The 22,236-nt window shown below is 32.0% G+C and overlaps 13 protein-coding genes across 13 annotated transcripts; 5 read left to right on the forward strand and 8 right to left on the reverse strand.

The window, feature by feature from the left end:
* The first annotated feature begins 1,139 nt into the window (after positions 1 to 1,139).
* Positions 1,140 to 3,675, forward strand: BX663DRAFT_495290 (Dor1-like family-domain-containing protein). The gene has a single exon (XM_051525608.1). The coding sequence runs from the start codon at positions 1,181 to 1,183 to the stop codon at positions 3,605 to 3,607; it is 2,427 nt and encodes an 808-aa protein (XP_051387223.1). The 5' UTR covers positions 1,140 to 1,180; the 3' UTR covers positions 3,608 to 3,675.
* Positions 3,676 to 3,784: 109 nt separating this feature from the next.
* BX663DRAFT_426893 (Zinc/iron permease) lies at positions 3,785 to 4,786 on the forward strand (the record flags this gene model as incomplete). The annotated part of the gene is made up of 2 exons (XM_051522580.1): positions 3,785 to 3,938; positions 4,077 to 4,786. 2 exons carry the CDS (start codon positions 3,785 to 3,787, stop codon positions 4,784 to 4,786), a joined length of 864 nt encoding a protein of 287 aa, XP_051387224.1.
* Positions 4,787 to 4,828: 42 nt separating this feature from the next.
* Positions 4,829 to 5,712, reverse strand: BX663DRAFT_426420 (cytidylate kinase; the record flags this gene model as incomplete). Its single annotated transcript, XM_051522542.1, has 3 exons — positions 4,829 to 5,440; positions 5,512 to 5,582; positions 5,661 to 5,712. The coding sequence occupies 3 exons, from the start codon at positions 5,710 to 5,712 to the stop codon at positions 4,829 to 4,831; spliced, it is 735 nt and encodes a 244-aa protein (XP_051387225.1).
* A 71-nt stretch (positions 5,713 to 5,783) lies between these two features.
* BX663DRAFT_495295 (uncharacterized protein) lies at positions 5,784 to 6,247 on the reverse strand (the record flags this gene model as incomplete). The annotated part of the gene is made up of 2 exons (XM_051525609.1): positions 5,960 to 6,247; positions 5,784 to 5,889 (listed from the first exon to the last, which is right to left on the reverse strand). A coding segment is annotated over exon 1 (209 nt), but the record flags the coding sequence as incomplete, so codon positions are not given.
* A 1-nt stretch (position 6,248) lies between these two features.
* Positions 6,249 to 7,013, reverse strand: BX663DRAFT_495296 (uncharacterized protein; the record flags this gene model as incomplete). The annotated part of the gene is made up of 1 exon (XM_051525610.1): positions 6,249 to 7,013. A coding segment is annotated over exon 1 (251 nt), but the record flags the coding sequence as incomplete, so codon positions are not given.
* BX663DRAFT_548306 (uncharacterized protein) lies at positions 6,587 to 6,954 on the reverse strand (the record flags this gene model as incomplete). The annotated part of the gene is made up of 3 exons (XM_051531070.1): positions 6,587 to 6,715; positions 6,793 to 6,812; positions 6,882 to 6,954. 3 exons carry the CDS (start codon positions 6,952 to 6,954, stop codon positions 6,587 to 6,589), a joined length of 222 nt encoding a protein of 73 aa, XP_051387228.1.
* A 565-nt stretch (positions 7,014 to 7,578) lies between the features above and the next one.
* On the reverse strand, positions 7,579 to 8,099 carry BX663DRAFT_495299 (uncharacterized protein). The gene has a single exon (XM_051525611.1). The coding sequence runs from the start codon at positions 8,080 to 8,082 to the stop codon at positions 7,870 to 7,872; it is 213 nt and encodes a 70-aa protein (XP_051387229.1). The 5' UTR covers positions 8,083 to 8,099; the 3' UTR covers positions 7,579 to 7,869.
* Positions 8,100 to 9,438: 1,339 nt separating this feature from the next.
* Positions 9,439 to 10,026, forward strand: BX663DRAFT_495301 (Tautomerase/MIF superfamily). The gene has a single exon (XM_051525612.1). The coding sequence runs from the start codon at positions 9,462 to 9,464 to the stop codon at positions 9,813 to 9,815; it is 354 nt and encodes a 117-aa protein (XP_051387230.1). The 5' UTR covers positions 9,439 to 9,461; the 3' UTR covers positions 9,816 to 10,026.
* Positions 10,000 to 14,473, reverse strand: BX663DRAFT_495304 (uncharacterized protein). The gene is made up of 9 exons (XM_051525613.1): positions 14,313 to 14,473; positions 14,218 to 14,246; positions 14,112 to 14,166; positions 13,850 to 14,031; positions 13,598 to 13,781; positions 13,530 to 13,574; positions 13,357 to 13,465; positions 13,213 to 13,297; positions 10,000 to 13,151 (listed from the first exon to the last, which is right to left on the reverse strand). Exons 1-9 carry the CDS (start codon positions 14,452 to 14,454, stop codon positions 10,170 to 10,172), a joined length of 3,813 nt encoding a protein of 1,270 aa, XP_051387231.1. The 5' UTR covers positions 14,455 to 14,473; the 3' UTR covers positions 10,000 to 10,169.
* Positions 14,474 to 16,131: 1,658 nt separating this feature from the next.
* BX663DRAFT_495306 (uncharacterized protein) lies at positions 16,132 to 18,145 on the reverse strand. Its single transcript, XM_051525614.1, has 8 exons — positions 18,027 to 18,145; positions 17,880 to 17,954; positions 17,726 to 17,817; positions 17,461 to 17,665; positions 17,062 to 17,405; positions 16,880 to 17,001; positions 16,725 to 16,824; positions 16,132 to 16,673 (listed from the first exon to the last, which is right to left on the reverse strand). Exons 1-8 carry the CDS (start codon positions 18,081 to 18,083, stop codon positions 16,520 to 16,522), a joined length of 1,149 nt encoding a protein of 382 aa, XP_051387232.1. The 5' UTR covers positions 18,084 to 18,145; the 3' UTR covers positions 16,132 to 16,519.
* A 191-nt stretch (positions 18,146 to 18,336) lies between these two features.
* BX663DRAFT_573490 (uncharacterized protein) lies at positions 18,337 to 19,395 on the forward strand. The gene has a single exon (XM_051532145.1). It carries the CDS (start codon positions 18,421 to 18,423, stop codon positions 19,033 to 19,035), a length of 615 nt encoding a protein of 204 aa, XP_051387233.1. The 5' UTR covers positions 18,337 to 18,420; the 3' UTR covers positions 19,036 to 19,395.
* Positions 19,285 to 19,446, forward strand: BX663DRAFT_418526 (uncharacterized protein; the record flags this gene model as incomplete). Its single annotated transcript, XM_051522375.1, has 1 exon — positions 19,285 to 19,446. A coding segment is annotated over one exon (162 nt), but the record flags the coding sequence as incomplete, so codon positions are not given.
* An 826-nt stretch (positions 19,447 to 20,272) lies between these two features.
* Positions 20,273 to 21,394, reverse strand: BX663DRAFT_495312 (uncharacterized protein). Its single transcript, XM_051525615.1, has 2 exons — positions 21,365 to 21,394; positions 20,273 to 21,220 (listed from the first exon to the last, which is right to left on the reverse strand). Exon 2 carries the CDS (start codon positions 21,121 to 21,123, stop codon positions 20,710 to 20,712), a length of 414 nt encoding a protein of 137 aa, XP_051387235.1. The 5' UTR covers positions 21,124 to 21,220; positions 21,365 to 21,394; the 3' UTR covers positions 20,273 to 20,709.
* Between the last annotated feature and the right edge of the window lie 842 nt (positions 21,395 to 22,236).

Raw genomic sequence — 22,236 nt, forward strand, 5'->3', positions numbered from 1 at the left:
CGATCTGAAGAGACACTCCAGGACCTTGGGGCCCAGCCATCTCACGGTCGTGGAATAGTCGGTTGATGATCATAAAGAAAAAATGAAAAAAAAAAATGGGGATCCTACAGTTTTTTGATCCCTTCCCCCTTTTTTTTTATTTATTTTGTGAAGTAGCATCTTTTGCATGCTGTTTTTGTTATTAATATTCATGCATGTGTGTAGATTACATATTTGACAGTTTTATTAAGATATAAAGTTAATGAGACTTAACAATTATTTTCTTCTTAAATGATGGAGGGTAGACGTATTTATATAAGAATAAATGAGGTCAGAGAGAACCGTGTTATAATAACATTTATTATTAAAAAATGAAATAGATAACAACATTCCCCCCCCCAAATTCATAAAACATAAAGAAGTATATGCAATCAAGTTGAAAGTACTTTTTTCATTATATTATTTATTCATGGGCTATTGAATAAAAAAGAGTCAAGTTATTATTTCTTATCAGATTGTAACAGCATATAAAAAAGCTTTAGTCACGCTTTTTTTAATTCCCTTTTTTAAGAATTAAAATCTGGTAATAATGAAATAGTAATTGATGAAAAGAGATAAAAAATAAACTTAGGACACATGTACACAAATTGAGAAATCAAAAAAAAAAAAAAAAAAGTACCTCATCAAATTAAGAATTTAATTTCTTGTAAAGTCGCAAATTTAGCTACTGTATTTGGTATATCTTCTCTTTTGTATAGTTTTTAACCGCTCATTTTGTTTTCCTTATTATTCGTATTGTTAGCTGTTATCATTGATCTGATATATATCTTACTATTTGATTTCCTTGAAGCTGTCTAACCACCTTTTTTAATAGCAAAAGAGTTGTTGAATAATTTTATACTTGACTTAGTTAAAGTTATTAAAAATTGACAAACAGAAATGAAAATCAACTACTTAAATAAAATAGCTTTTTTTTGTATGAATAATACGTTTAACAATTATAATCTTGGAGCTGTTTATTTCCGTTCAATTCATTGTACACTCATAAAAGTAAAGTCAAAATGGAAAAAAAAAAAAATAAATAATATAAAAATAGGATGGATTAGCAAATACTACTGACCAATTATCATTCTGTATTTTAAATATTATACAAATTTATTGTAATATTAGCTTTTATTCTAATATTGTTTTTTTGCTAATTATGCTAGTCCCTTCTGAATCCCAACTACCGATTGGGGATAATAACGACGAACTACTTGAATTACTCGCAGATTCTTGGGATAATTCACTTAAAACAAAAGTGCTTGATTCAAAATGGACACGTGAATACTTGACCCAACTTACCTCCTTACCACTTAATAAACTCTTGCAAGAGCCTCATGAATTAGAAGAGGAACAGGCAAAGATCAAACGTAGTGCACAACAACTTGCCTTTCGTGAATACCCTTCTTTTCTTCATGCACAAACGTGTCGACATCAGGCGAAGGATACGTTTGATAATCTCGATACTCAATTAAATAACTTTTCATCATCTATACCTGAGTTACAGAAGGCTTGTGAACTATTTAATAGCCAGGCAGAAGAGATAAAAAAGGAACGTGAAAAGATTAAGAATGTACTTGACGTTCAACATGTTTTGACTGAATTGTTAGAGATTCCTCAATTGATGAAGACCTGTGTAAGAAATGGTTATTATTCAGAAGCTATGGATCTTGCTTCCCATGTACGTTTGTTACAGGTACGATACCCATTATCAATTGTCAAAGGCATTCAACAAGAGGTACAAGCCTCTTCAGATCTTATGTTGGTTCAACTTATTTCTCATTTACGTAAACCAATACGACTTGCAGCTGCTATGAACGTTGTAGGATTTTTACGTCGTATGGACGTGTTTGATACAGAAATAGAATTACGTATGGTATTTTTAAGAAGTAGACATGATTTTTTACAGCAACGATTGGCACGTATAAAACGAGATATCTCTGAGGACAGTCGACAGAAGAGTTCTGACGCATTTGAATATTTAAAGAGATTTATGGATGTGATGCGCGAACAATTATTTGAAATTGGTACTCAGTATATTTCTATTTTCTCTAACGAGCAAAGCACACTCTTACCAGATTATATGATTCATGTGATTGAGTTAATCAAGACAACCTTAAACACCTATCTTCCAATGATCGAAGATAGTTCTTCTTTATCCTCTATTTTAACTCAGCTTCAGTATTGCGGCATGTCATTAGGACGTATTGGATTAGATTTTAGACACATCTTTGTGCATCTATTTGAAGAGGCCTTAGAACCGTTGATAATAAAATGGATCAACACGGCCACTGAGGAGCTTACAGTGACGATTCAAAGGGCTACAGAAGAATGTTTAGCGCCTAGTGCTTGGATGCTATCCAAACTTATCTCCCAGCAAAGTAATTTGCATGGTGATGAGTCTAGACGGCATACCTTTCAGCCTCCTATGTTATTGGTCGACTATCCTTCACTTGCCATCTTTACCAATGGTATTTTATCCGTTTTTAATTCATTACGACTTTTACCAGCAATTAGTTTATACGAAACTATCCAACACCATTTAGAGTCCTGCTTTTTAGATATTGGGATTGCTCTTAAGCAATACTGTGATCAAGCCCTTTTACAAATACCAGAGGAAATGAACTATCTCCAACTCTATTCTGCTGTTTATGTTCGATGTTGTCTACCTTATTTAAAGTCATGTCTTATGGATGGTATTTATGGTAACTTGCCTGTTCCATATGTCATGAGTGAAGATATTGAAAAGCTATTAGTGACGTACTTACCAGTAATGGAAAAGGAAGATACGAAAGAAGAAGATAATGAAGTGAATGATGTTGTTGAAGACAAAAGTAAGCGAAAAGATGTTGAGGAGGATTGCGATATTATAAAAGAAGAAGTAAAAGCAGATGAGAGCGAAAAAAGGGATATTCAAGTAGAAACGAAGAATACTAAAGAGGAAGAGGATGTAGAAAATGATATACAAGAAGAAAAGCCTAGGAAAAGTAGCTTGAAGCAAGGAGAGAATATGAATGAAGATCTTGAGGAAGGAGATACTAGAAAAGTAGATGATGTAATAAAATATGCAAATACTTCTGATAATAAAGATATAGAAGATAAGGAGACAGAATCAAAAAAAAGTGAAAATAAGGAAAATCACGTTGAAGTTAACTCTAAATTAGAGCAAAACAATGATAATAATTATGAAAATAATACAAATGAAGAAGAGAAGAATAATGAAAATAAAGAGAACATTACTGTCTCTAATTTAGTATCAACAAATGACAAAATAGTAGAAATAGAAACTGATAAAGAATGCAATTCAGAAAATAGTATAACTATGCAGCAAGAAGAAGAAAAAAATGATACCCAAGAAAATCTAAGCAAAGAAATAGAAGATAAAACTAGGCTCGATCAGAGAGCTGAAAATGAAGTCATCTCGGATAAAACTAATAGCGAGGACATAAGGGATAGTAATTTAAAAGAAAATTACTCTGATAATAAAAATAGAGAAAAAGATGAGCCAAAACAACAACAGAGAAAATCCCTACCTACAAACAAAAAATCTAAAAAGCATAATAAAGGCAAAAAAGGCAGGCGCTGAATTTAAAAAATAATAATAATAACAATAATAATAATAATAATAAAAAGGCTAATAATAAAACAGGAAAACAAATTTAGATTAAAAATGATTTTGTTGCTGCTTTTATTTTATTTTACTTTTTTTTTGTAAATAGACTAAATGGACTCCTTTATATGGTTGTTACTACTAAGTCTAGCTATGCTAGTTGGTAGTTACATTTCTGGTTCTTTACCTTTAACAACAAAATTATCTGATAGAAAGATTCGTTTCTTAAATGCACTAGGCGCTGGTTTGCTTATTGGCACTAGCTTAATAGTTGTGATACCTGAAGGTGTTGAAACTATTTATGGAAGTCAATCAGCCAACATTATTGCTTCTAATGTTGACATTAATAATGTATCTAAAGTTAATACCGCAATTATTCCAGAACTATCATTCATAAATTTGAAAAATAACTGGACGTCAGCTGATGATGAAGTTCAAATTATAGAGAAACGTGCACCTTCTGAGCAGCAACAAGAAGAGGAAGAAAAGGAAAAAAGTCATATAGCAATTGGATTGTCTTTATTACTAGGATTTGCATTGATGTTTATTATTGATCAGACAAGTTCTCTTCATATGCCTTCATCTACAGGTGGTAATTCAACTGCAGAATATTCAGAATTAAATACACTAGGTAGCAATTCATTTGATCCCGATGAAGGAGATGTTTCAAACAGAAATAACAATGTTAGCCATCATACATCAATGACACCTACTGTTGGATTGATAGTTCATGCTGCAGCTGATGGTATTGCGTTAGGTGCAAGTGCAAATCATCCAGAATTATCTTTAGTCGTCTTTCTTGCTATTATGCTTCATAAAGCGCCTGCGTCGTTTGCACTTACATCTGTTCTTTTAGCAAGTGGATTAGCGCATAATACTATTCGTAAACATTTATTAGGATTCGCTTTAGCGGCACCATTAGGTGCTCTTTTGACTCATTTTGCATTATATTTCTTTTCTTCATCAACAAGCAATAATCTTGAATATTGGACCGGCGTACTTTTGGTTTTTTCTGGAGGAACTTTCCTCTATGTTGCAATGCATGCATTGCAAGAAGTATCTCATGATAATCATTCAAAAGACAAAACACAAATGTTTATTATTTTAATAGGCATGGCTATTCCAACTTTACTTAGTTTGTCACATTCTCATTAATCCGCATGTTTTTTTTTAATGTAGTTATAAAAAAAAAGAAAGTTATATACGTTCATAAACCATATTTTCAATTGCGTTTACTTGTTCTTCAATAGTCAAATAACTTGTATCCATCATGACTGCATCTTTTGCTTGTAAAAGTGGGGCTATTTTTCTTGTTCGATCAGCCAAATCACGTGCTTCCAAATCTTTTTCTACTTGATCTAATGTGTCAGTCAAGGCAGCGCCCTGTCTTTTTTTCAGTTCATCAAAGCGACGTTTTGCACGAATATGAACATCAGCAACAATAAATACTTTAAGTTCAGCATTAGGTAGAATGACAGTACCGATATCACGGCCATCCATAACAACTCCTTTAATAATACCCTTCCCCTCTCTTTCAAAGCCATTAGAGACAGCGCCAGGCAATTCACCTTTAGCCATTGCACGCTGTTGGTTTGCTAAAACTTCACGCACATCAGGATTGGATGCTATTAAACTAATATTTCTTGTAATATCAGAAGTACGAATTAATTCACTAACATCCTGGCCATCTAATTCAACTTTCCCTAATGAAGGGAAACGAATCTTACATCTTTTTGCTATTTCGACTATCTTATTATGTGCGCTTATATCATTTGGATTAACATTTTCAAGTTGGCATTTTAATGTAACCTGAATTAAGAGATTACATAAATTATGTTATTATTATTAGGTGATTGCCTTTTTTTTTTTTTTTTCATTACTGCTCGAAACATGGCACCAGAATCAATATAACTAAAGCCTAATTTCTTTGCTAGCAATTTAGCAGTTGTACCTTGTTATGAATATAAATATTTAAGAACATATATAAAAAAAATAAGTTATTTATTGATTCCTTTTTTTTTTCTTTTACTTTTCCCGGATGCTGCTGGACCATCAATTGCGATTCTGAATAATCTTGACATTGGCAAGTTTTTTATATTAGAAGTTAAAATTGAAAGAGATGAACACTTCTTAAATGTTTAAACATCCGACTTTTTTTTTTAAAGAAAAATATGCCATGCAAAAACGTAAATTTTTTATTGAATTTTTTTTTTAAAAAAAAATATAAATTTATAAAAATCATATATTATAAAAGAATTCTATTAACATAAAATAAATAATGTTAGTGATGTGAGATTACATAATCATGGATTTCTTTTTTCTTTTTACCTTTTTTAATGTTATTATTGAATGCAATGGCTCCATATTGTTTTATACGAAATAGGGCTAATTATTTTTATTGGCCGATTGGTTACCGCTTCGCTGTTGATTACCACTTTGCTGTTGTTGACCAGCTTTTGCTTCATTGAGATTTCTGTCGGCAGCACTCTGAGCACGAGCAGGGAAGGAGTCCTTGTGAGAATCATGACCAGCCTTAGCTTGAGTTGATTGAATTCTGGAAGAAGCGTCTTTTGTCATTTTTCCGGTTCCTTTACTCATTTTTAATTATTATACAAGATATGTATAGAGAATAAAAAGAAGAAGAAGGGGATTCGTTTCTTTCGTTTTATATACTTTTTTTTTCTTCAATCATAATATGTATCAATAAACAAAAGGTTTCTCACGACATTGCTTGTAAATAGCACAGTAGAAGTTGTAAAATGCAGGAAATAAATATCCTTTAAGCAGGAAACATGCAGCTTTTTATTTTTCTGTATAAATTTCTCAGGTATGTTTATTACAAATATAAACTGGTTAAGATATATTTCTTTATAATAATAAAACATGAGTATTATGATATATATATATATTTTTTTCGTTAAAGAAAAGAAAAATAACATGTATATTACATCTTTTTTAAACCAGTATAGACTTCTTCACTACTTGAATCAGGACCATGATTACCTCTAGTTGAGAGGCACTTTGTGTAGCTTTATCAGTTGCGCTTTGTGCCTCAGCAGCATCTGAATTGTTGCCTCTCTTTGTCTGTGTATGTGGACTATGCATATTTAGCATCAGCTTGTGTAATAGGGTTTATAACTTCAGCATTAGTTGAATCGAACATCTTGAGCATATTGAGAGTCTTGGCCAGGAATGAAAGATCATTCAGCGTCACGAGAAGATTGCTAGTTGCCATCAGGATTTCCATGACTAGCTCTAGGATCATTTGCATGAATCTTGGAAGCGTTGGCTTGGGTAGCACTAGAAGCGGGTGTCAAAGTCATGTTTATAATTAATAAAAATAATAAAATCTTGATAGAAACATACAGTTTTATATATTTAACTATCATTATGTATCGTTATCATTATAATAAAGAATAGAGACAAGTTTCTTTTTACATCATACTTATGTCAAATTTGGCTCTTTTTTTATGTTTCTCATTGGTGTTTATAATGCAAAAACTAAGTTAACAAGTATCAAGTTTAAGCTTTCAGCGCTCTTTAATAAAAGGTTTATGATAGATGATAGTAGTACAACATAAAAGAATATTTAAACAGGTATTAAATAGATGGGTAAATTTTCTTCATTGCAGTCGAATAGTAATTGTTTTGAAGCATATCAATACGCACACATAATTTGTACACAGAGGATTGTTTACATGTATATTTATTTATATAATACTGCTAAATTATACAGTTCATTATATAACTTTCTAGCTAATTTAGACAATCTATTTTTCTAGAATATGTCTCCTGCTCTCTCTTATTTATTTATTTATTTAGCTTAGTGTGAGAAATAAAATGTTCGCTTAATACAAAGAAAGGTACTCGTTATAAAGAATCTTGATACAGTAGTTATAGAGTATTATGTTATGATGATAGCATGAAGTATTTACATCTTTTTTTTTTTTTTTTTTACGCGTTAAATTATAAATTGACATGTCAGAATTATACGTAAACTCAACACTATAAATGTATATGCAGATCAATTTATATATATCTGTAACCTATTCTATATATATTTGATAACACTTGAACACAACACTCTTTTTATGCATACACATAGTAACTATTATTTATTTGTTTGTTTGTTTAGTGATATTGGTAATGTAAAAAATTATAATACATATTCAACGGATTTTAAGGAGAATAATTGACAATTTACATAAAATGATTGTTATCTTGGCCGAATAAAATATCTAATCCATAGGATAATCAGGTTTGGTTGATGGTTCATCATAGTTGGATTTTGTACAGAAACCTTTTTCAGTGGCCTTTTTACCCTTTTCAAAGTTTTTATCTCCTTCACTCTGTGCAACTGCGGCAGTGGTTCCTTTCCCGGTATCTTGACCTTCTTTGGCCAACATGGATTGAACTTTAGCGGCGTCTTTTTGTGTAATACTTGAGGACATTGTTGTGTGTTATAGAAGAAGAAATGTTTTATGAAGTTGACATCTTATATATACACGTATTATAAAGCCATAATGGTAAAGTTTATCATATTTACGTCATATTATAGAGCTGCATTATTGTGGTACCAAAAAAAAAAAAGACGACGAACTGACGTTGTGAATACATAATTTAAATAAGCAGAAACACTAAATCTAATAACCCAAGCTATTATTATTTTAATTTTGCAATTTTTTTTATAATGCCTAATAAATTATTTTTTTTTTTTTTTTTTTTTTTTTTGGGAGCATTTCCTCTTCATCTCCCCTCCCTCTCCCACAAAAAAAAAAATGCAATTCTCTCAGTGTCAGAGAAGCTCTACGAATTTGCTGCCTATCTTTGACAATAAGTTTTTCTTTTTGTTTATTCTTTTCTTTTTTTCATATTATCTTCTACACTTTAGATTTCATCTCTTTCTTCTCTTTAATACTATTTCTTTCAAATTGATCAAAATCTGAAAGCTTTGTTAACCTGAACTTGCTGTCATGATGAACATAGTTTTTCATTACTACGATGTCTTCTGAATCAATTATCATAGTTTGTTCATTTGACATACATGTAAAAATTAGACAAAAAAGAAAAAAAAAAAGATCTGCTTGACTCAAAAAAGAACACAATTGTGCATATAAAATAGAAAGAGAGCTTACAGCTTAAGTATTTAAAAATGTACAAATCGCCATGAAGTATCGCACAAATCCAAAAAAGGAGTATTTTACAAGAATGGTGAATAATGCCTGTAAATTATTGGGCATCATTTTTTTTATTATAAGTTGCACTGCTTTATAGGTTCATCAAGCTAATTATTAGTTAATAGAATTAAATTCATTGGTTTTATATTCTTTAGAAATATACGGACTTGTTAAAAAAAATATTATTAATATTATTATTTCCCTTCTTGAGTACAGCAAGATACTTTTAAGGATCTCATGGTTTAAATAACAGCCGAAAGATCTATAGTCTTTGTTATTACTATTATTAAAAGGGCTTGATGCTTATATAATAGAACCCAAAAAGTGTATGAATTAAAATTCCGTAAATAAATCAAGTTTTACAATCTTTTTGTTTTCATGCTCATCTTCCATTATTATTGTTCGCTTCTTTTTTATTTAATAAATTATATATTCATATAAATTAGTACTATACACAATTAGTACATAGATCTCCATTATTAAAATATACATTTCATTTATAAAATAGAGAATAAAAAATATGCATAGATTAAAAGATAAAGAAGAGAACGGAGTTAAAATTTCGAGATAAAAAAAAAAAAACTTAAACTTAGTTTTTTTTTTTTTTTTCATTCTCTTTTCTTTTTTATTCTTCATATTATTAATTAAACAATATGCCTATTCTTGAAATTTCATCTGCCCAAGCTCCTAAGGATATCAGAGCTTTCACCAAGCGTATGAATGCTCTTTTCTCTGAATTGATTGGTAAGCCTGAGAGCTACTGTATGGTTACTTTCACCAAGGTTGATTCTCTTTTCTTCTCTGGTTCCGATGAGCCTGGTTTCCTTGTTAAGGTTGGCTCTATTGGCCATATCGATAATGACCGTAACTCCAAGTTGACTGCTGCTGTCACTCAAGAACTCGAAAAGGAATTGGGTGTCAAGGACAACCGTGGTTACTTTATCTTCACTGATGTTCCCGCTGAGAACATTGGTTTCAGAAAGACTACTTTTGCTAACCTCTTGTAAAACCCATTACCACCAAAACAGTTTAGAATACGTTAATTCTATATCTTATTTTTTTTTTTTTTTTTTGCATAGCCTAAATATGTAAATGTATGAACATATACATATTTTTTGTTTCTTCTTATCATTGAATAAAGCATTTCATCTCATAACATACTTTATAAAAAAAAAACGCGTAACGTAATAATTTAAATGTAGCCCAAATGATAAACCTTTTTATTTTGTTACAAATACATTTTTATTTTAAATAGTAATTATGAATATATAAAAATATGACTACATGTATGTTTATATATACACATATAGTTTATTTTAAGAGAGTAATGCCTTTTTTTTTAAAAAAAAAAAAATAGTAACTTAGAACAAAGCATAACCATAAGGTGGTTGTCTAATAAGATCCCATTTATCATCATAGTTTGCCCAAAGAGGCCAGTTTAATTCCTTTAACAACTTGTTACGAGTATTCCATGCTTTCTTTATATCATTTACTTTGTCAGATGTAAAAGATACTTCTGTGAGGTATTCCTGTACAGATTTAAGAGCAGTTCCAATGTGTCCCTTTTGACGATCACATGCCACCTTGACAAGCAAAGAAGCAAGATTAGTAGAACTATCTTCAGCATCCCATTGTTGTAGAGAACGAATAGTAGTATTTAATGCTTCGATGTCACTGTTTTCCTCTTTACTCAAAATGATAGTATATGCCATAGCTTTGTTCTTGAGGGCATTAATAATTTGTTTCTTCTTATCAGTGTTTTCTTTACGTTTTTCTTTCTCATCATCAGATTCATCCTCTGGTTTTTTACGACCAAAGAATTCTAACAATTCACATTCATTAAGCTTGTTAAGGATTGTATCTGCCAACTGGATAATTTCATTCGCATTATCGAGTGAAATTTCATCTGGATTCAACAAGCTATTCACCTCTCCCTTAGCCCAGAGGGTGCTTATCTTGAATTCTAAAAATGAAATGTCATCAGCATATTCAGTTTCCAACTTGCTCAAGAGTTCCTTATAGATATCTGAATCAGCAGAGAGCTTCTTGAGATATGAGATTTGTAAGTCACGAGTAGCAACCTTTAACTTTTGCTCTAATTCTTCATCGGTCAATTTTTTCTCATCTTTTCCATTATTAGAAGATTCGACAACAAGAGGAGGAACATTGTAAAGAACTTGATATTCTCCTCCTTCGACTTTACCGAGGAAACTTAAAGTACCTACTAATGCATCTCCTGCTTTGGCCTCCTTAGGAATAGCATCTTTACCTGTGGGAGCAGCAATATAGAATACCTTAGCATCCTTACGTTCCAATGCGATTTTAGTGTAATTTGAACTCTTCTTTGTGTATACATCCCCGAGGGTTTGGAAGGTATTGAAAGAAGTACTCTTCAAATCCATATCCAGTTCCAAAATAGTATCCTTTAATTTCTCTAAAACATCTTCATCTTCAACAGACAATTGAAGCATGATTGTATAATCACCCTTTTGTCCAAGCTTAATGTTATGGTCAAACACATCAAGGTAGCCAACAACTTTCTTATTAACATCATAAATAATACCAAAGACACCGGCCAAGAAATGCTCATAGAGTTGGTTCATAACAGTAGGGAAACGAGGCGTGATGGTTGTAGAAACTTCAAGCTTAAAGTTATAAGTTAGAACAAGCTGATATAATAAGCGTGTGCTAGGTAATAGGTCACGGTCAGGATGCATAGGCGTAATGGATGCATCTGAAGGGCGAATATATTTACGTAATTTGTCAAAAGTAACACTGACATTCAATGCATCTTCTCGACGGAATGGACTGGTTATATCTAAACGAGTCACTTGAGGTTCTAAATGAAGAACGCCATGTCCATTAGCAAGGTTACCAGCAACTTGTACACCATGAAAGTTAAGACTAAGGTCAATCGCATGGTTACCAAGACCAGACCAAAATTGGGCAAGACATACCTCAAGATTTAATCCACCACGTACAGAGACATGTTTTTTAATTATCTGTTTCTCAGATTCAGGATCACCATAGGAGTCATTACCCAATAAGAAACTATAGGCATGCTTCTTCTTTTGATTTTGTTTAGGTACAAGTTGCAAGAGGTGAAGCATAAAACGAGCAGGAGCAGTTTCGGTGTTAGCATGTGCCTTGATAGTGACTTCACAACTAGTTGCGCCATCAGGTACCTGAACGAATCGTCTAATAATATCACCTGGTCCGTATTCAACATTCTTATATTGAATAAAGCCCTGTGAAGGAACTGTAGGCTTAACAACAGAGATAGGGACATGGAACAAGGGGCCTCGTTCAGGAGCAGAGGTATCATAACCAAGCACTTCGCCATAATGAAGCTTACTTTCTGGAAGAGAAGTAGGATCTACTTTGATTTGGAAAGCGTTGCCACTTGAATGAAGGTACAAATAATCTGGTGCACTAATCCAAGACTCAGTAGTAACCAATGCAACACGAACATCATAATTAAATTTAGCTTCATTATACTTGGGGTTCTCAGGATCTTGCTCGCCCATAAATACAGGTTGAACTTTAGTTGTAATGTATTGAACTTTGCTTACATCATCAAGCTCACGAAGGTAAATACCACGTTGATTACCTCGCTTTTGAACAGTAACCTTAAAGAACAAATCCAGGTTATCGTCATCCTTATAGCTCTCAAGGTATTCCCAAGCTTTTTCCACTTGAATAAATCCGACATTAAGAGGATCATCAACTGATTTACTTGTTTGAACAATAGCATTCTTCAATCTAAAAGGTGTATAGTTTTGCTTCTCAGCCTTAAGAGCTGAAACAAGTAATGCAACACAACCGCAAGCATTAGGACTGGACATACTTGTACCATTCTTCAAGTCGAGTTTGTTTAAAACATATACAGGGACACTAGTAATTGCACTACCAGGAGCATACACATCGATACCATGATAGCCATCAGTAGTAGGACCACGAGATGACCAAGTATAAGGGCGTTCAGCTACTGATTCAAGGAGAGCATATTCAGCTTGCATTTGTGCATGCTTCACATAGGCGCCTACAGTTATAAAACGTTCATCCATACCTGCTGGAGCACCAATAGAACTAAAACAGGGACCATCATTGCCAGCACTTGTCACAAAAATGCAGCCAGATTTACCAACAGCCTCTTCAGCCAATAATTTGATAAAATGACCACTATTAGGTAAACTACTCGATTCACCATAAGACATATTGGCAAGATCTACCTTATGCATAGCAAGATGAGCTGCAGCACGTGTTAAGCCAGGACCAGTCTCCATAGAGCCAAGTCGTGAATCACCAATGCGAAGAGAAATGAGTTGGGCACCAGGCGCAACCTATAAAAACTCAGTATATCAGTTTACTATTTTAGGTGCTTATTTCCTTTTTTTTACATACACCATTTAATTCCGGTTCTTCGGGGAAATTGCCAGCCGTGATACCAGCGACATGTGTACCGTGACTGCCTGATAAAGTAACAATGCTATACGCCAATACAATGTTAGAAAAAAAAAGCTAAAAGCATGCATATTAAGTTTTTACCTAAGGATATTGCCATTGTCATAAATATTAACAGAAAAATTAAGTAAATCAGCTTTTCCAAATGTATGATACTTCAACTCTTTACGATAATCCGTTAAGCATGGTTGGTCTATAAAAAAATAATCAATAAATGCCTCTTATTTCCTAATTAAGAAATAATTTCCTTTTATTACCTCTTAAATCTCCAGATTCGTTTACATCAATGACAGCTCTCCAATCTTGACCATCAAAAAGACAACACAATCAAGAAGAATACCAGGATCTTCATAGTTTGTATTCATATCCTTTAACATTTCAATACGAGCCTTTAAGTCAGCTTTTTCTGCCTCATTAGGCTGACTATTATCTTTTAAAAACTCTGCAAGTTTAGCTTGTGCCTCACAAAGGAGTTGAGATTGCTTCTTAATAAAATTTTCGCGACGCTCCTTAAAGAGATATAGTATTTTTAATTAGTAATTGAAAAAAATACAGATATTTATATATATAAACTTACAGCTTTAATTCTGTTTTTTAAATCAGAAGGGAATAATTCATAAGCGCGTTTAAGACCTACACGATATTCATCACTAGGATTTTCCCAATCACCTAATATCAATTTGCGTCCACTTAAACCTTCAATAATTTTATTGCCGTTTTCAATAGTAGGCTTTACAATCTTGGTAGTTTCAACATCACCTTTCAAATTAAATTAATTTAGTTCTCTCTCTCTCTTTTTTTTAGTTTTCTTTGGAGCAAAATATTCGCTTTATTCTTACCTCCACCAGTACAGTCGACAATATCAATAATTTTAGGTTTCCCATCAGTAGTTATCTATTAATAAAGTTAATTATTTTTAATATTAATGGCTCTTGGCCTTTGTACCTGCATGCCTGCTGCTCCAGGATCAACGCCTACAATAAAAAATGAATTATTAACCAACTCACAATTGTCTTTTATCTTTAATTTCAATAACTTACCTGTATCGAGAATAGCAATTACTGTTCCTCTACCATCGTAATTTGGAAACTTTTTTATAAAATTAGCTGCTTGAGTATCCTGTTTTGGCATAAGGCCATGAACAGGGTATTCATTAATAGGCTTTGAAGAAGCAAATCTCATTTACAAAAGATGATGCGAGAGAGAGAGATATAAAAAAAAAAGGAGAAAAAAAATCCTATTTTTATACAAATGTATTTTACTTTATATTAATATTCAGCGCATAACATATTGACACAATGTATTTTTAGATGAATGACGCTGATTTATTGACCAATAAAATTTGACTTTTTCCCAGCTTGATTATGTAATTTATAGAAAATGAACCACCAGTTAGGGTGACATTGAATACTACGAAAGTATAACCTACTTTTACAAACTCAATATATTAGATCACAACTTGTAGAATGTTTCATTATATCTTTTGTATTATAATGTTATGACATGTATAATTTATTATCACATTGTTGAAAGAAAAAAAAAAAAAAAAAAAAAAAAAAAAAAAAAAAAAAAAAGCACAGTATACTGTACACAAATGATTGCGAATATTTAATGCAAAAACGGATGAATGATTATTTAAATTTTAGTGTTTATAATAAGTATGATACACTTAGACATTGCTTAAACAACTGATATTGGCTTTAGGCGTAATGCTTATCACGTAAGAATAATAATAAGTATGTTAAACTGTGAGATTGCATAGCATCAAGACACATTAATGTAGACTCCGAAGATTAAAAAAAAAAGGGTCGCCGCACAAAAAGTATTATTTATAAGTCTAAACATGATGAAGTATTATTACGAATTATGCGACTAATCTCCGTTTTTCTTCCACGGATTTAAATTATTTCGTATTTATATTGAAGTTCAATAGAAGCATCTTCAACACATATTATTGTAATAATAGGATAGTTGAATTTTTAATAAATCGAGCAATTTTCTTTTCGTCTTGTGAGTCTTTTTAAAGTAGTATTGTTAATAAAGGAAAAGTGTTCATAAGTCTTAGCGACTTTTAAGCAATATGTATATAGATAGATAAATATATACTCTTCACTTTAACACTTATAAATCTGAGATACTATAGCGCGTCTATCATTGTCATATTATGCCTAGATAGATAAAGGGATATAATGACTTTTATACTTATTTTATTTTGATTCTTATTGTTGAATTCTAAATAATGAGAATGTAGATAATTTTCAATAAGATAAGATTGTTTCTATCGAATAAGTAAAGCTACACCCTTCAAATTCTATTTTTTTTAATGAAAGATTTGAAATATGCCTAATAGGTATAACTATATTTTGATTTACTATAAAAGTAATTATTTTTTTTAAAAATCAAAGCATTAGGTATGCTAATGCGAGAGTAAAAACAACTGTTAACAAGATTTCAAAAGTATTAAAGCAATTACAAATAGTATAGAAATGATTATTATATAAAAAAAAATGGTGTATGTCAATTATTAACAGCTAGTATTACTCAGTATATAACTGAAAGATTTATAAGAATAAATAAGAAATGATTAACCTCTTCATATACATATATGCATATACACCTATATATCATACTGCATACAGACTAATCTATATAGGATAGAACACGTATACATATACTAATCAAACACATTATTTTTAAAGTTATGTAAATAAGCAAGATACTACTTTCAAGTAAACTTGGCTTTTCTTCATTTTAAGATCATTTCTTAAAGAAGAAGAAAAAAGCGATCAAGCTTTTGTCATTTACTTTTTATATAGCATAAATATACATTATACATTATATATTTAGACTATTCACGTATACTTAATTCATAACATATTGTTTGATTTTATTTAATTTTGTTTAAGGAAAAAAAAAAGAACATAATTTGAAGTAAGGAGCATACCATCATATTAACTGAATTTAGCCTTCATTTTTATTGAGTAGTTGATGAATGGCCTGCAGAAGCCATACTTAACAAGGTACCTGAGATCCTTCTTGAAGATTTAGGTTGGATGCTATTGGAAGCAGCACTATTAGATCCTATTATACAAAAGTCAATGAAATAATAAAGATTAAAAAGTATAAAAGATATCTACTTGATCTACTAGAAGAATTGCCAGCTGATGCTTGGTAGTAGTTACTATGTATAACAGAGCCTTCATTAGAATCAAGTTGTAATGGTGGAATAAAGTTAAAGCTATTTTTATCAGAAGTTAATGACCTTTGCGAAGAAGTTGAAGTTGAGCGACCAAGCTAAAATCAAACAGTAAGTTAAATTAAATACTCCTACAAATATGATATATTTTACTCTGCCACTTCTTCCGGGAGAAGGAGGAATTGTTCTAAAGACAGCAGGGATACTATTATATAATATAAGCTACATATTTAGTATAGATAGTGTGTATATTTACCCTTCATCTAAAGGAATATCATCTGTTGATAAACCAGCATGCTTACGAAATTGAATTAGTTCACTCTTGTATTTATTACATTGTTGCATTTTTAATAAATCTATTATATTCATGAATATGTCATTATTTTCTGTAGAAAATAAAGGCTTACTTACATTCTTTTTCCATTTCTGTAGTTCGGTTTTTTAATACAGCAATTTCAGATAATAATGATTCTGCTGTTCCTGATTGAATTTCAGTTGCTGTTCCTGTAGGGGATGAACCCCACTTCATAGGGCTAAGATGATGAATAATGAATAAGAGGTAGGTATTAATAATTAACTAGAGTGCTACATACATAACAGGAGATAAAGCTCTTGGGGATGCAGTTATGCCATCCTGAACACAAGACATCATAGGTGATGTAGTCTGGGATTGTTGTTGTTGTTGTTGTTGTATTTTCATTGAGTCCAATTGCTTTTGTAACTTATTTACAATGAATTCTTGTTCTTGTTCTAAAGAGTTTTCCATTTCAATCTTTTCACGTTGAAGCTGGTTTAATTTCTTTTGTAACATATTTGTCATATATTCCTCTTCTTGTTCTACTTGTAAAAGTAACTCACTTTTTTCTTTTTTCAGTCCTGTAATTCTTTTCAATAATCGGTTTGAAATAAATTCTTCTTCTTGTTCTGCCATAGCAGTCTTTTTATTTAGAAAGGTTAATAAATAACATATAATATGTTAGAGTTCATCTTACCATCTCGACTGCCATTTGTCTCAACATTTTATTATCATGCTTTAGTATCTTTACGTGACCCTGTTCCATTTCCAACTCAAATTCTAACTTTTTTATTTCTGTTTCTTGTTGACGGCATTTTTCATATAAATGCTTAATTTCCTTTCTCAATTCATTTACATCTTTAATGCTCATTAACTCATCTAAACGATTCGTGCTTTCAGAGCTAATTTTCATAAGGTTAATTAGTATTATTTTTTAACTTGTAAACACAATGTCATCTTACTTGGTTAAAAATTGCAAATGTCCTGAAGCTGCTTCATAAGCTTTTGTTCGAGACTTTAGGTCTGCCTCTAACACAGCTTTATCTTTGCGAACCTTTTAACGAGTTTCAAAGGATATTAGGAGTTTTTTTTTTTATAGAAAATATATATAATTACCTTTTCGAGTTGTTCGCGAAGAGAATTTGTGAATTGCTGTTCGTTTTTTCTAATTTCTTCAAAGAATTTGTCATTCTAATTAATAAAAGTAAATAATGATTAGTTGATTTCACCATTAGAAACGAAGAAAAAGAAAATAGAAATTACTTCAACATCTTCATTGTCTTTTATATTTAACGACTTTGATGTATCGTTATTGCTCATTATCTCAAATATCGTTTAGTTAAATAAAATGGATAATTTTATTTAATAAATTTAGAGAGATGCATTTCCGCTCAGATATTTCCTTACAAAATATCCTTTCGTTTGGGGAAATTCATGTAACGCACAGTTTTTCATTATTTTTGGAAAAAAATAGTTACCTGTATATACTTGAAACATTACGTGATACAAAAAAAAGCTTTTATATATAATCGTATATGTACACGTATACAGTGGTTCCACCCCCAAAGTTGGCTTTTGTTGTCATTAAAATTGTTTTTTTTTCTTTTCTTTTTCTTTTTCTTTTTCTTATCCTTTTTTATTGATTTATCTAGCTAGTATGAACACTCAATTAACATATGGTCAAGCCTGTTGTCTGGTTCTTGGCTTTCCCCCCACTAAAGAAAATCGTGAAAAAGCAAAGCAATACTTTCACACAAGTCTTCTAGATGTGTGTTATATTGATTCACTTGGACCAAGGCGTTCCATTGCAATGGTTCGAGGTCTTATTTCTCGTGATCCTTTCACATACCGCTCCTTTACTACCACTCGCCCTTCAAGTCCAATTGAAGTGCCTGATTGCTCAACAGAGGATACGGAGCATATCAATGATGATAGTGATGAAAAAGATGAAGCTGATGATACTTCTGAACTTCTACCCGTAACGAAGGAAGGTGTTTTACACATCCTCAAAAAAATCTTCTTAAGTACACAGCCCTCTAACAGCGAAATGCACGAAAAGATGTTTGTAGATCAAGCAAATCTTCAATCGATTCTATCAAAGTACTTTGTTGAAGAACCAAAATTAAGTTCAAAAGTCATGCAATGGATGGGTGCAGATGGTTCGTTTGGTAGAGTAGAAAGAATACGCGTATCAGGAGCTCAAGCACGTGGTCGTTGGCTTTGGAGACTTAAAAAATGCTATCATATGCCTATTAACTTCTACAAAGAATAAAAAAGACATGTAGAAGAAGAGGCAGATGTAGTAACAATCGGGTATGCTCGAAAGTCCTATGGAAATGAAGCCATATTAACACATATTCGCCTACTACAGCTTCAAGTTGACAAGTTGCGTGATAGATGTCTCGCAAGAAAGGTGTTTGTCTCTTCTCATTGCAGTGCTGCAATGCCTTTGGAAGCTCGTGATAAGAAGCAAGGTGATAACATGGTAAGAAATGGCCAGTTGAATAACTGTGCTGGAACTATGCAAGATCTGATTCATAGATTACGAACGAATATGAAGCCAGTAAGATTAGTTGTGATTGATTACGCTGGTCTCTCCACGGATTTCGAGGATATTCATCTGTTTGTTAGCAAGTACAAGCAGATCGTAGAGCTTGTTATAGATGTTGGATACACGTTTGATATCATTCCGAGAGCTGATGTCTTGAGTGACAATAGTGTATCAAACAAATTTAACTGTCGTATTGGACCTCAAAAACGAAGCCGTGCATTGGTAGAGGATTAGTCACTCGTTTGTTCCCCCTTCCTTTCATTATAAATTATTTGCCATTATATGATACCTAATTAATAAACTTAAATCTTTCCATCCATTGATTACATGAAATAACATTGTATATTGTGCTTGCCACACTTCCCTTTTATTAAGCATGTCAAGTTCGTTATCAAAAATATTAATAAACAGAACGACCTTGACTCACTGACTTGACCTTGACTCACTGCCTCGACCTTGACTCACTGAACTGGACCTTGACTCACTGAACTGGACCTTGACTCACTGAACTGGACCTTGACTCACTGACTCCAACCTTGACTCACTGACTCCAACCTTGACTCACTGACTCCAACCTTGACTCACTGACTCGACCTTGACTCACTGACTCGACCTTGACTCACTGAACTGGACCTTGACTCACTGACTCCAACCTTGACTCACTGACTCGACCTTGACTCACTGACCTGGACCTTGACTCACTGTGTCATGAGCTGACTAATAACGTCATGTTTCTTGATTAAACAAGCGGATCAAGGAATTCTATCTAGATTCCCCTAAATCTCTCTTGATCCACTTCATCAAATAATATTAAAGCTTCTAACACTTCATTATCTTTAACATATCTTAATCGGTCGTAACTAATACTTTTCTGATTCACATCTTATCCTCAGACCTCTTTAACAATTCTTATAAATATCCCATCAATTTAAATCCATAAATAAAATAATAGACTTTAGAACTATTGTTCGGTCTCGTTGACTCTTTTTGTCTTAATTATTATTTTTTATTTTCTAATATTTTTTATTTGATATTTTAAAAGAAATATTACAACTTCTTATCACGAGCTTCTAAAGGCATTGCAGCACTGCAACGTGAAGAGGCAAACACCTTTCTTGCGAGACATCTATCACGCAACTTGTCAACTTGAAGCTATAGTAGGCGAATATGTGTTAATATGGCTTCATTTCCATAGGACTTTCGAGCATACCCGATTGTTACTACATCTGCCTCTTCTTCTACATGTCTTTTTTATTCTTTGTAGAAGTTAATAGGCATATGATAGCATTTTTTAAGTCTCCAAAGCCAACGACCACGTGCTTGAGCTCCTGATACGCGTATTCTTTCTACTCTACCAAACGAACCATCTGCCCTCATCCATTGCGTAATTCATGGTCATGATTTTGATTCTTTAACAAAGTACTTTGATGGGCTTAAAGGGGGAGCATAAGAATATGAATGGTATGTGAAAGGATCACGAGAAATAAGACCTCGAACCGTTGCAATGGGACGCCTTGGTCCAAGTGAATCTATATAACACACATCTAGAAGACTTGTGTCAAAGTATTGCTTTGTTTTTTCATGATTTTCTTTAGTTGGGGGAAAGCCAAAAACCAGACAATAGGCTTGACCATATGTTAATTGAGTGTTCATACTAGCTAGATAAATCAATAAAAAAGGACAAGAAAAAAAACTCTGATGGTAACAAAAGCGAGCTTTGGATGATGCAAGGGCAAAAATTGAGCTACAGCGACTCACAAAAGTGTGGTAATGTTTCGGAATTTTAAGTAATTCATACAAATCCACCATAACTGATTGTCTATCTATTAAGCAAAGTGCTATATAGTATGTATTAGCGGAAAGACAGAAGTCTCCTCTTTCTGATGATACCTATAGCATATATGCACTATATGATGTTTTTATTTCAAAAATCATGTTAAAAGCTATATGTATATAAATTTTATGCAAATAGTTTTTTTTTTTTTTTTTTTTTTTTTTTTTTTTTTTTTTTTTTTTTTTTTTTTTTTTTAGAAAGAAATAAACAATGTACCTTTAGTGTTTAGTACTTAATAGCAGCACCTTTTACTTTTATTACTGCTTCAATGCATCCTGACATGCTTTCTATGAGTTTAAAAGCATAGCTCTGCCGTGAATTTATTGTACCAGTCATCAGCAATTCGCTCCCACAACTCATCCATGTTCTTTAGTGGTCTATCATAGGCAGCAAGCTTGTACTTTCAAATAAAATCAAAGATTTTCAATTGGATTTAAATCAGGTGAGTATGATTGCCATTCAAGGACATTTGTTTTATTTTTCTTGAACCAATTTTAGGTATATTAAGATGTATGTTTCGGATCAATGTCTTGTTGAAGAATTGAATCTTTCTTACAAAGTCCATGGCCCTTAAAAATATCATACTCTTGACCATGTAAGTTCCAGGCAGTGATAAAATGACCAGTATAAAAAGATTGCGCAATCAATCTTCCAAATAATGGGATAATCTTCTTTGGTCTACCTTGTTTTACGTTAATCTTAATCTGATTTTCTTCGGCAGTTTTGCCAATTGTCCTAACTGACACGCCCATTACCTTAGAAACATCTCTATAAGACTCCTTAGCATTAGGTTTTGCTGGAATATCCATCTATATATCATAAGCAATTGGTTTCATTCTATTGTATGTAATGATCAATGTGTTAATGGGAATAATGCACAAATGTTGTTCAGATTAGTTACGATTTTGAGGAAAAAACGATAATAAGAGGTCAAAAATAAAAAATAAACAAAAAAAAATGGCCTTTTTGTAAAGAAAAAAAAATTATTATGCAGCGAAATGGCTAAATCGCATAAAATGACATGATTTGTTGTTGAAATGAACATTCATGCATGTAAATGAAGTTAAGAAGCTATAAAAAATAATGTA

The sequence above is a fragment of the Cokeromyces recurvatus genome, assembly GCF_025118155.1.
Source record: "Cokeromyces recurvatus strain NRRL 2243 chromosome Unknown BX663scaffold_2, whole genome shotgun sequence".
Taxonomy (NCBI): Eukaryota; Fungi; Mucoromycota; class Mucoromycetes; order Mucorales; family Mucoraceae; genus Cokeromyces; species Cokeromyces recurvatus.

What these genes read in the sequence shown, in the direction of transcription:
- BX663DRAFT_495290 (XM_051525608.1), top strand. Translation starts at nt 1,181, where the DNA reads ATGCTAGTCCCTTCTGAATCCCAACTACCGATTGGGGATAATAACGAC.
- BX663DRAFT_495299 (XM_051525611.1), bottom strand. Translation starts at nt 8,082, where the DNA reads ATGTCCTCAAGTATTACACAAAAAGACGCCGCTAAAGTTCAATCCATG.
- BX663DRAFT_495301 (XM_051525612.1), top strand. Translation starts at nt 9,462, where the DNA reads ATGCCTATTCTTGAAATTTCATCTGCCCAAGCTCCTAAGGATATCAGA.
- BX663DRAFT_495304 (XM_051525613.1), bottom strand. Translation starts at nt 14,454, where the DNA reads ATGAGATTTGCTTCTTCAAAGCCTATTAATGAATACCCTGTTCATGGC. An exon ending in GACAATGGCAATATCCTTAG is followed by an intron (nt 13,298 to 13,356) that starts GTAAAAACTTAA and finishes ATTGGCGTATAG; the next exon opens with CATTGTTACTTTATCAGGCA. An exon ending in AAGAACCGGAATTAAATGGT is followed by an intron (nt 13,152 to 13,212) that starts GTATGTAAAAAA and finishes GAGTTTTTATAG; the next exon opens with GTTGCGCCTGGTGCCCAACT.
- BX663DRAFT_495306 (XM_051525614.1), bottom strand. Translation starts at nt 18,083, where the DNA reads ATGAGCAATAACGATACATCAAAGTCGTTAAATATAAAAGACAATGAA. An exon ending in AAGACAATGAAGATGTTGAA is followed by an intron (nt 17,955 to 18,026) that starts GTAATTTCTATT and finishes TTTATTAATTAG; the next exon opens with AATGACAAATTCTTTGAAGA. An exon ending in TTCGCGAACAACTCGAAAAG is followed by an intron (nt 17,818 to 17,879) that starts GTAATTATATAT and finishes ACTCGTTAAAAG; the next exon opens with GTTCGCAAAGATAAAGCTGT.
- BX663DRAFT_573490 (XM_051532145.1), top strand. Translation starts at nt 18,421, where the DNA reads ATGAACACTCAATTAACATATGGTCAAGCCTGTTGTCTGGTTCTTGGC.
- BX663DRAFT_495312 (XM_051525615.1), bottom strand. Translation starts at nt 21,123, where the DNA reads ATGGTGGATTTGTATGAATTACTTAAAATTCCGAAACATTACCACACT.